At 47.7% G+C, this 12,154-nt stretch overlaps 1 protein-coding gene across 1 annotated transcript; it reads right to left on the bottom strand.

Moving 5' to 3' along the window:
* Positions 1-525: 525 nt before the first annotated feature.
* LOC311437588 (acyl-coenzyme A thioesterase 1-like) lies at positions 526-5,533 on the bottom strand. Its single transcript, XM_084521014.1, has 3 exons — positions 4,905-5,533; positions 3,000-3,202; positions 526-1,695 (listed from the first exon to the last, which is right to left on the bottom strand). The coding sequence occupies exons 1-3, from the start codon at positions 5,479-5,481 to the stop codon at positions 1,090-1,092; spliced, it is 1,386 nt and encodes a 461-aa protein (XP_084377140.1). The 5' UTR covers positions 5,482-5,533; the 3' UTR covers positions 526-1,089.
* Positions 5,534-12,154: the final 6,621 nt, after the last annotated feature.

Below are 12,154 nucleotides of genomic sequence, written 5' to 3'. Positions count from 1 at the left end.
CGGGCCGCCGCCGCCCCCGCCAGGCAGCCTCAATCGAGAGCTGAGGCCGCCCCCGGCCTCGCCCCCGCCGCCCGCCCCGCGGAAACCAAGGGTTGCCTGGAGCCCGCCCCAGCCCACGGCTCGCTTTAATGAGGGCCACAATTAAAAGCTCCCGGCTCGCTTTAATGAGGGCCACGAGTACAGCCCGGGCGCAAGGCGGGGGGCGGCCCGTCCCGTGCAGCCGCCCGGCTCGGAGCCGTGAGGCGCTGACCCGCTAACGGCCCGTGTGAGGGCAGCAGCCCTGCTCTCCCCCTCAGAGAAAACCGCAAGGCGGGAGGGCGTCACCTGCTGAGGTGACCAAATGTGGGTCCAGGCGTGACCACCGACACCTCCACGCCACTTCTGTTTTCCCTTTACGCTTCTGAATGTTCCCAACCCCCCAAGTTTCCTCCTTTCTACGGGATATACCCAGAATATTCTGTCAGGCGACGGGCTGTTGTCATCTGTAAACGAGTTAATTTGGTATTTCGGGATGCTGACACGCTATTGCCACACTTCTAAGTGAAAATCGTATTAATATTAGGTCTCAAAAATGACAGTGTTAAGGCAGATGCATACGTTTCAGTGATGTGGGAGAGGGGAAAAGAACAGACAGTAAAATTGAAGGAAGTGCACCTGGAGAACAGGAAGATTACTGGAGTTAGGCAGAAAAAAGAGCTGCTTCTAGAAATAGTGCAATAAACCATCTCTGGTAAGGACAACGGCATCCAACGTTTCCTCTAAGGAAGCCCAGAAAGGTAAATTTTCGTCCCATTCCTCAGCTCAGCTTAGTTACCTTCCACTTAAACTCGTATTCCAAAAAGACCCAGCCTTGCCACCACCATTTTTCCACAGCTTGGAAACCCAAACCACACACGGTAAGGAGGCCAAGACGTCGCTGAGGTTAGAGGACAGCGTGAAAAGGAAGCAGCTCTCATGGCTCTCACTCACCATCTTCCTCAAAGAAACGCAACAGCTTATTTTCTGATGTTCTTTGCTCTCACTCAGAGCCATATAACAAAACAAGTCTGAAACACTAGCATCTTCCTCTGGAAAGTAACCTAACTCGCATCACAGCTTATTAGTTGTTCCAGAGGGCTTGCCATCGAGGTGCCTGTGGAAGAAGGCTTGGATCTGCTGCCAGGCATCTCTCTGTGCCTCAGAGTGTGCCTTGGGCTCCCCTCCCCACATCACAGGCTTGCCAACTAGCAGGTGCATTGAGGCTGCACACATTGGGAAAAAGGGGGGTTCGATATAATGCCCTGCTCCAGGATAACAGACTACCTCGGGCTTTTCCTTCCCATGTGCCTGCAAATGTTTGCTCCCCTCAACTGCAAAGAATTCACTTTTCCAGTTGTGATCATCCTGGCCAACAATGAACAAAAAGCGACACTCGGCCTTCTCCAAAGGGATAAAGCTTCGGCGGTTGGGCCCTTCTAACGGGTTGTTCAGTACATCGACAATATCAGCAATCCCAGACTTGTTGATTTTGATGCGTTTTACATCGGCACCGAGGGGGGGAATGGTGATATCCTTGTAGCGGAGCACTGCGCCCACGTTCGCCACCGAGCCATTGATCACAGCGGTGGCCGTGATGCCCTTCAGGAACGAGGCCATGGAGAGGCACAGGTCACCCCCCTTCGAGAATCCAAGCAGCCCAACCCCTGGACCTTTCACCTGGATGGGAGAGAAAGAGAAACCACAATCAATAAACCACTGCTTGCTATTTCTTTGAAGTGCTGCCATGTTCACAGCAGTCCTTGTTCTGAATTTGGACCCCAGGTAGAGGCATCTAAGGTCCTGTGTGCAAGACCCATGTCTGAAGGACCTTGGAGCACTGCTCTGTGCTTGACTTATTACCACAAGCCCTGCAGAGACTGCAGCAGCATCCTAACAGAGGATACTGGAAGATGGTTAGTGAATTGCACAATTGCTCCAACATCCAAAGACCCTTTCTGGGCTAAAAAGGCTCTGAGACAGCAATAAAATTTAATACCTTCCGTACCTTAGCACCAGAATGACAGGCTCCACACCCACTGACTCTGAAGCACAGAAAAGGAGGAAAATAGAAAATACAACCCAAACTTGGCAAAATGTTGAACACATGGTGGCAGGTATCAGTGAAGGTGTTCATGACAGGCTAAGATACTGTTGGCAGGGGGAGATAAAAAAAAAAAAAAAAAAGAAAAAGTAGTTTTTGGGCAGAGGAGTAGCAAAAGCAGTTAGGGGAAAGGCAACTGAAAGGCAACCAAGGCCTTTAACAATTTCTCATATTTCTGAGGCTGAGGAAGGTATTTATTTTGAGCTCTCCAGAGTGGCAAGACACTGCTTTGTGCAACTCTAGCTACTGCTGTCTACAGCTATTTGGAAGAAGACGCAGAACTAAGCAGGGCTCTCTTCCAAGTGGTGCCATCTTGATGCAGACCTAAGCAGAGCTCACTCTCTTCCAGGAGATGCCAGCTCAGGAACCCTGATCCCTGACTTCACAGCCAGCTACTGAAAGCCACACACCACATACCACCATTTGGAGTGACTACAACACCTTATTACAATACACAGCGACAAATGGGTATTTATGGACTTCTTGAGCCCTGGATCACAGAGGCGTATCACATGCTCCAAGGCTGGAAAGGACATTTAGTTCTCAAGGACGTATTACAGAGCATAAACCTCAAAGCCCTATTGGAAGCCTGATAAGCCTCAAGGCTACTGGTTCCCTAGTTACAACACTGGGGTGAGTGAAGCAGAAATTACCAGTATGTGACCCACATGTCATTGTGTCACCCGGCCAGTTCAGAAAAACTGGAATAATCTGCCAGAGAGCCACTGTAATGGGACTTAAAGATATGAAAGGAACTATTTGCAGCCAACGTGAGCAGAGATGCTATTTTAAATAAAGCAGTTCTGCCCTGTGTGCAGTCTGACAGGACTTAACTAATGATAATTACCAGTAATGAGAAAGAGTCAATAAAAAAGCCAACCTGGGTGTGTTTTAACATGTAGTTTATGGCTTCTTCAAAATATTCCAGGTGGAACTCCTTCATCTCTTTGGGGAGATCTTCATAGCCGTAGAAAGCCAGAGCCAGCACAGCAAAGCCATAGTTGGCCAGCAGGCAAGCCCTGTATTCAGGGAGTCCTCCTCCAGTTCCATACAAGTCAATAATTCCAGGAAAGGGGCCATTTCCTGCAACAGACCACAAGACAGCTACCTTAACCCATCACTTTTCATTTGTATCCCAAATTGATAGGACTGAGAATCTATCTTTTTTTTTTTTAAAAAAAAAAAAAAAGCATCAAGAATGGTACTAAGCATCCTAAATTCTGTGCCAATTTTCAGTAAATGGATAAATTGCTTCAAGATTAAATAAGACAGCACAAAACAGCAGTCTTGCTAATGTTTTAGTGAACATCAGGGCTAGAAGGGAAGGGCTCCCCTGACAGTCACATCTAGTTCCCTATATAATGTAAACTCACTGCAAAGATATCAAGCTCTGCTTCAAGAATACCCAGGAGGATTCTCCTCACTGCATTTCTTAAAAGATGGACCCAAAAATCTCATCTTCTGGTGTTCCAGGCTTCTCACTTCCTGTGTCAATGTACTACAGCAGGTTAACCAGAGCACTAAGGGAAGAAAATATTTGCAGTTGGTCTTGCTACCCTCTGAGGGAAACTCTACCTTAGGCTCATCAGGAGATAGGGACGCAACAGAGCTGGGAGGGATGGCTACAAACTGATAAAGAAGTATGGAAAGGAGAAGGCCATATGGATTCTTCATTCCTGCTCTGAATATAGGCAATCTCAGGTGTCCACACACTAATGCGCAAAACTTGGGCAACAAACAACAAGAACTGGAAACTCACCACCAGCCACAGGGCTACAACGCAATCATAAGCAGGGATGCTGGCTGGGACAGCACGTATGATTGCACTGCTCTCGTGGAGGAGCTACCAAGGGCAGGCAGGGAAGGAGGTGGGGAGGGAAAAGCGCACGCTATGTAGAAGTGCTCTCTGACTCTGTGGGGTTCCAGCATGAAACCAGAGACACGCCTGGTGAGAGCCTCTGGGTCACAGGGAGAAGCGAAGTTGGGAATGTGTTGGGGGATCGTAACTGCTAAAGAGCACCTGACCAAATCAAGGCAAGAGATGAGGCTTCCTACTGACAACTAGCATAAGCCTTGACAATTGCTGGGACAACATAGCATTTTTTAGGCTATCTGGAAACCTCTGAGACCCTCTGGATAATTTGCTGACAGAAAGGCTGTAAGGGCAAACCTGTATAATGCTCTACTTGACTTTCTGCTCAGAAGCAGAGAGAAATGGTGCATATTTGGCAGTAAAAAGCAGCTTGGACTGCAACAACTCTGAAATGACTGAGTTCAGGATTTGGGGAAAGGCTGGGATGGGCAGCAGCACAGTTAGGACTTGAGACTTTTGGACAGCAACGTTCAGCCCTAAGAATGACTAGCTGAGTTCCCTGGAGAGCAGCCAGGTAGGGGAAAGGTAGGTTGAGGGCCGGCCAGCACCACATGCTGCCACCACGGCATCTGAAAACAAACATGTTCACACACAACTGTTGGCATCAACAGCTAGTACGGTGACACAGGGTTTGTGGATGGGGGTAAATGTGAGAGAGCACTGAGGGTGAGCTTCAATCCAGGGGGGCTCTGGTGAATTTAAGGACTGGGCTAACAGACAGGTCATGAGGTCTTCACCCATGGAGAAGGGTGAGGGTGTTCTCTGGGCGCAGAGCAATCGCATGCAACCCCGCACCTTGGGAAGTGACTGCCCGAGCAGCGGCCCTGCCGAAAACAACCCCGGAGCCCAGGCTGAAGAGCAGTCACTGACACAAACTCAGGGGGCAAGGAGCCCGGCAGGGCCGGTACTCACCGGGGGGCAGGAAGAGCGTGGCCCGGATCCTCCCCTCTCGCACCGGCACCCTGCGCACCCCGTCCCGCAGGAACAGCCGCTCGTGCTCGGCCTGGGCCAGGAGCTGCCCGGGGGGGTCCCCGTGGCCCTCCAACACCTCCAGCCGCAGGCGGAAGGGGGTCTGCACGTCCTTCTTCACCAGCCGCCAGAAGGGCTTGCGGGGCTGCAGAGCCCAGAGCAGCCCCATGGGCTCCAGGCCGCTGAAGCTGCCTCCTGGCAGCGCGGGGCAGCGGGCCAGGTCCAGCTCCCCGTCGTCCGCCGCCTGGTACCGGCCGTGGGCCTGGAAGAGCTCGCCCGCCTCGTCCCGCAAGGATGTCCGCAGCGTGACCTGCTGCCGCGGGCCCAGGCCCTGCACGGCGATGCCCAGCGGCTCGTCGAAGAGGCTGCGGGCGGCCGGCGAGAAGCGGATGCTGGCGGCCATGGAGGACAGGCTGCGGGCGGGGAGGGCGCCAGGGATCCGCGCGGGGCCGGGCCAGAGGAGCCTCTGCCAGCAGCGAGCGCTCAGCCGGCTGAGGGAGAGGGCAGCGACCTGCCCCATGGCCCCGCAGCGCTTCCGCCCCCGGGCACCGCCGCCCCGCTCTGCCCGCCCGGGCCGGGCCGGGCCGGGCCGGGCCGGGCTGGGCTGGGCTGGGTTGGGGAGCCCTCGGCCCGCCCGCCGCGCGGGGAGGGGCCTGGGCGCTGCGCGGGAGCCCGGGCCGGGGGGCTGGTCTTGGCTGTGAGGCGGCCAAAATAGATGGTTTGAATAAATAAATAAATTAAATAAATTAAATAAATTCAATAGTAGAGGCATTAAAATAGATGTTGCTGAGCGTCTTTGCTTGCTACTGTGCAAATTAACCCGAAATGAGGAGTCTCGGGGCCCCCTCACAGGGGATGTTTCCTGACAGAAATGGGGAACCTGTCTCAAAAACCAGCCGAGACCGACCTTGTGGTTTGGACAAGAGCCAAGGAGCCGCTGAGTTTGTACAAAGGCAGGGGGTCAGCTAGTGGTGATGAAGAGGAGTTATCAGCCTTCATCCCCAGGCCCCCCGAACCAGCACCACCACAAGGCACTACGCAAGCGCAGATGGGAGGAGTTTATGGAAATGACTTATTGGAGCTAATTTTAATTTAAAACAGGGATAGGTTATGCATATATATAGGCGTATTGGGAAATTTAATGCATATGTAACACTTTAATGCATATAATCAGGGCAAGTTGCCACATTGGGGTGCGCATGCCTTTGGGAGCTATCACGCACGCGCCCTGTGCTGAAATACATGTAAACCACATACCTACTGTATAACTCATTTGCTTTGAGCTGTAGAGTGCTTCCAGGAATCAATAAGACTAGAGGGAATGGCCTCAAGTTGCACCAGGGGAGGTTCAGGTTTGAAATTAGGAGACATTTCTGCTCAGAAACAGCAGTCGGGTATTGAAACAGGTTGCCCCACCATCCCTGGGGTTGTTCAAGGAAAAGTTGGACCTGGTGCTTAGGGACAGGGTTTAGTGGGTGACATTGGTAGGGGATGGTTGGACCAGATGATCTTGAAGGCCTCTTCCAACCTTAACGATTCTGTGATTTCTTTGACGTGCAAATCCATCACTTGAATAGATTTGCCACAACAGCTACCCAAGCTGCAAGGTTAAGAAGAGAGATACCTGTCCATATTCCATAGGCTCCTAATCCATGCAGACTGTAGCCTAAAAATGTTTTCGTCAGAATTTGGAACCTCGTTTCCTGTGCTATTAATGTATAAACAACCTTTGGCTTAGAATAAAGTAAAATTATACAAATGAATTGTAATAATATTTCTAAATAGTTGTAAAACTAATTCCAGAGGTTAAAGGAGCAATCGAAGATGGATCTGATTATCATGGTCAGAGACCATGTTATGGTCATGCGTCCTTGTGACCACAGTCCAGTCACAAAGCCAGGCCTGGAGCAGAGGGTTTAAGATTCAGGGTCAGCATCGTGTTTTCTGGAGGGGGCACCTTTCTCTGAGTTGTGTTGTTGGGTGGTGGTACCTTCCTACAGGGAGATTCACATATCTGGTGGGGAATTACTTTCCTTTTGATGGCAGTGAGGGTAGTGCAGTATAACTGGTGTGCTCCCTTCCAGAGTTCTTTTTCTGGTGCAACCTGATGTAAGCCCAGTCTCCTGGTTCCAGAGCGTGGCACAGTTTGAAGGAAAGCTCTGGAAGATCTTGCGTTACTTGATAATGTACAGATATTACATGTTTCATTCGGGGCCTGCAATAATTCAATGTGAAAACATCAGTCAGTTGCAGGTCAAGTCTGTGCAGTGCTTCAGGGAAGGCTCGTAGGCCATCCCATAAGGATCTCATGAGGCAAACAGCCATGCTTCCCATTTGCTGTGCTTTGCATGTACAGCAGTGGTAGTGGCTGTGTTTTTGGACATTTTAGGCCTGTTTCTTAACATACCTTAGCTAATTTACTTCTCATGTCAGAGTTTCTTTCTGCTGTACTGCTATATTGAAGATGGTAGGCGCAATGCTGGTGTTGCTTAATGTTTAAAGCTGTGCAAATATTTTTAATCACTTGGTTTGTGAAATGAGTGACTTGATTGCTATCTGTTGTAAGAGGAATGCCAAATCGAAGTATCAAGTCTCTTAAAAGTTTCTTGGCCACAATAGTGACATGAGCCTGTTTGCAGGGATAAGCCTCAACCCATCCTGAGAATTTGCAGTGGATTACAAACACATATTCTGGATTACAACATTTAGCCATCTGGAGGAAACTCTATCTGCAGATTATTTGCAGGTCCCAAGGTTAGAGATGTGCTGCAGGAGTTGTTTCTGTATACCGCCCTATGTTATGGACTAGGCACATGGGACAGGTGGGACAATACTGCCATGCTTCACAGAAAAGTTTGGAGCAAACCAATCTCACAGTATGGCTGCAATCACACCCCCTTGGCTATCGTGAGCCACGGAGTGTAACACATAAGCACGACAGGGTAAAATGGAGTGAGGCATGACCGAAGGACCATCCAGAGAACACAATAAAGAATCTGGGTGAAATTGGCAACCACTGTGGAGCCAAGAGTCCTTCTCAGTTGCAGGAGCCTTGTTCTACAATAATTAAAGTTCTGAAAGAGAAGGTGAATCAGAGTCAGAAAGACAAATTACAACAAAATACAGAGCCTAAGGGCTACAAAGGGCCACAGTACTGGCAGGATGATCAACCAGACCATTTCCTCATGTGACAGTGTCATGGCCCCATGTTGTGGTTTTGGCTGGCACCATACCAGCTCCTATGAGGAAAATTAACTTTATCTCAACTGAAACTTACGTCAGCCTGACATGCAACAATAGCTAAAGAAGAGGGTAGAAGAAGGGCTTGTAAAAGAGCATCATGTAACAATTACTCTTAATAGGACAACCTGTACAGGTAGAAAAACCAGTGATTCCAAAGCTGACCAAAATCACGTACAACACCAAAGACATAGCAAGAGTCAGGGTAGATGGTTGCAGATTGACTCTGATCCAGAACGCAGGCACAGATAAGACCAACAAGTTCAGCAGCTTGTGAAGAAGAGACAGAAGGAAGAGCAAAGACCTCCAATGTGGCATGCACAGTATGGACAGCACATCTAGAAACAAGTTTTCCAGTTGCATCTTGGAGACAAGAACCATCTACAGAAAGGATAAGATCTGGGTTGAGCAAGGATATATTCTGATGATCAGGCCATGAGGTAAGGATCTGTTTGGTAAGAAAGTCATGATATTATTCACCATCCATGGGGGTTGGCAAAAGAGAATCAATTGCCAGTCAAATACCTTTCCTTTGAGATAGGTTACTGAGAAACACACAGGAGAAGCTTTTCCCAATTTAAAGTAATTTGGACAGGTTCAGCACCTAGCATGTGGCCTACTCCATTAGCATGAGAACACCAAATCTGTAAAGATGTCCTGAAGTCCCGATGTCCTGAAAATGTCCTTGCTCCATGATGTCCTGAAGAAAAAATAGGTCTGGAGAGACAGGTGTCAACGCAAGATTAGATTGCCAGAGATGAAGGAGAGAGATGAATTCTTCGTGATACATTGTTGACATGTCAATAAACATTCCATCCAGATAACAGTGGATGGCACAACATAGTTTACACAAGAGATCTTTGCTCAACAAGTTACTAAGAGCAGTATCTGTTAAAACAAAAGTAAGATAATCAGAAACAGGACTGACTGAAACACTGTCAGAAGTTATAAGAGGACATGGGAGGGATTATCCTGCAATACCCACACCATTTACAACCTCAGAAGAAAAGGTAATGTGGGAAGTCAGAGGCAGGTGAAGTGGAATGAGAAGCTCCAGTATTAAGGAGACAGGTTATAGTTTTTCCTTCAACAGGGCATTTTAGATAGGGTCTGTACTTAGGGCTAGCAGTGGAATCAATTTCCTCCTCCTCCTGTTATCCAAGTTATCCAGAAGGTATGGGGATAGACGAGAAAAATAACATAAATCTGGTCATCCAGATTTATGATTTATTTATATCATAAATAAGGTCATCCACAATATCCAGCTGTACCAGAGCAGTAGTATGAGAAACAGACATCAATGTTGAGATGGTTTATTTTGTTGTTCAGTTAATTTATCTTTGAAATCTTTAATTTCCCATTTTAGGTTGTCCTGGGAATCTTTTAGGATCCAAGCTTTTTGATTCAGTGCACTGCTTAGATGCTTCACTGTGCCAACTGAAAAAGGCATCCCATTGAGTCTGCGGTACCTTGTTGTGTGGGGGATTTCATTTGTTTGTTTGTTTGTTTTTTCCCCTCTTTTGTTTAGAGGGATGATCCTGGGTATAGGTATTTCATTTTTGAAAACAAACAAACAAAAAACCTTGAAGGTTTTAGGAGAGTAACATCTATATATAAATTGGGCTGGGTTCCCATGAAGAGAAACCTCTCTCACTTTGAATGGTCCAGTGCCCATCTGTCTCAACACACACACATGCGCCACAAGGTTACATTCCAGGGAATCCCAGCCCATGTTTTAACCTCACCAAGATGTCTTATGTCAGATCATGATTTTAAAGGTACCTTTTAATTGCTCTCAAGACTTAGTTTTATGCGAAAACAGTCGCTTGCTATTCAAATCCCAGCCCGCATTTATTCACACTGAGCTGACAGCCCACCGAAGGCATGAAGGGACCCTCCTGTTGAGTCACAGGAGTCAGAGTGGACAGCCTTGCTTTTTGAACTCCTCTGGAGCCTAGCTGCAGCTGGATCCAAACTTAGTCTCAGACTTGGTCAACAGCTCATGTCTAATAGAGTTTGTCACATTTGTACCCATACCACTGGCTGGACAGTAACAAACAGTTGCAGAAAAAAAATGAAATAAATTCCTCAAACAAATTAGGACCTTCTGTTTACCCAAATAAACAATATTTTCCAATCAAATTTATCAATTTCAATTACATTTATTTTAGCCAGATATCCAGTTCTGGACTGACTTGTATTTAAAGTCCAAATGGTAATGTTCAAAAACAGTGAAGGATGGAGTCCTGAAGGAGCTTGTTAACTGCATGGTTGACAGTCTAGAGAGGAGTCTGGAGGAATGGCACATCGGTATTACCTTAGCTCAGAAGTGGGGGTAGAAGTGGGGGTTGAAAACAATCACAGACTGCAAGCTTTTCATCAGAAGACATGTTCCTTTTGTTAGGATAAACTTCTTAGTCAGACCTCTCAAATCTTAAATATTAACAATTTTACCACCATACCCAACTGACTGTCTGTCTGACTGACCCAGAGCTTGGTCTTCTGCTGTCTAGGGCTGGCAGAAAGAGCACAGCTTCCTCCTGCTCTCCCAGCCCCTCCTGGGGATGCTAACCAGGGTGTCTTCCTGAGCTACCCAGGACTGGGCCGTGGTTGTGGGTCAGGGGATGTGTGGGGCAGGGTGGGCAGCGGTGTTCACAAGCCACAGGACAGAGTCTCAGTCAGGATCCACTGCCATGACATGGAAAGGAAATGCACCAGTGTGCAACCAGTACCTCTGTCATGGAGCTCCCCATGTCTGACTTAGTGGTTTGGAAACAAGCAGAAACATGATGAGGGAATGATGAGGGAATCCTCATCATTGTCCTGCTTTGTAATGTGAGATAGTCAGAGGTATTAGGCAGAGTCTCAGCAGTCTTTTGTTCCCCATGGAGGGAGCTCCATCTCTCCTGAGCAGGTCAGGTGCTTTGTCATCTAGCATTAGTGTATTGCTGTCTGACATGAGAACTGCTGCTGAGAATGACACCCTTCAGCATGCAGTGCTGGGTGTAATCACAAGCTTGATCATGTGCAGGAGCAGATGATAAGGGAGAGGGCCCTGAAGGCATATGCAACTCCTCCTCCACACTTGGTGTCCCAAGAGCAGAGGAGTGAAGGTGACAGGGACATGTCAGTCTCCTCTTATCTCTTCTCCCCACCTGGGCAGCCCTGGTTCCCATGCTCCTGCAAGTTCCAGCCTGGTGACCCAGATGCAAAGATCCCTGCTTCTAAACAAAGCACAGCAAATGACTCCATGGCTTTCAAATCTCATTCTCTCTTTATTTAAATTCTTGCTCTAATAGTTCCCCATTTTGTGGGAGATCACAGTCATTTAAAATTTGGCTTTTTCAATGACATCTTGGAGCCAGAAGTATTCATGATCCAGAGCCCTTTCTTCTGAAGGGAAGATGAAAACAGGAGACAAACAACTCTTCTAGAAAGTTCACCGAAGACACCCCAGCATCCTTATTATAACATCCATTATTGCACACTTACAGCAGCTCAGAGGTCAGAGATATTTCCATTTGTGATGAGACATTCACCATAACTGTGGTGAAATCCACGTGCCAAAATTAGTATTTGAGAGGTTTTGCTCTAAGTATGAGCTGTGGATAGCATATGCATGTGGAGACCGCAGTAATTTGCGAAGTGCAGTCAAATATTAAAGTAGAAAACAGGTGAGAAAAATAACGAGGATTTTTTGTTTGACCTATTTTATCAATGGCTAATGTGAAATTATTCTCCACTCCTTTTCTTAACACTTGAGCAAAAATGTTGAGGGAAAACCAGAAAATTGAAAACTATTTCTTTTCTGAGTAGTGGATGTGCAAAGTCATGGAAGACACTGTAGCTGTACTGGTACAGCAGTGAATGGGATTTGACTTGATAAATGTAATAGAATTCATCAGATCTGGTTGTTCAAAACTGTGTGTTACTTGTACATTGCTTCTTCCACA

This window comes from Aythya ferina, assembly GCF_964211825.1.
Source record: "Aythya ferina genome assembly, chromosome: 5".
NCBI lineage: Eukaryota > Metazoa > Chordata > Aves > Anseriformes > Anatidae > Aythya > Aythya ferina.
Note: the sequence above shows the minus strand (reverse complement) of the source record. Positions and strands in the feature narration are given on the sequence as shown.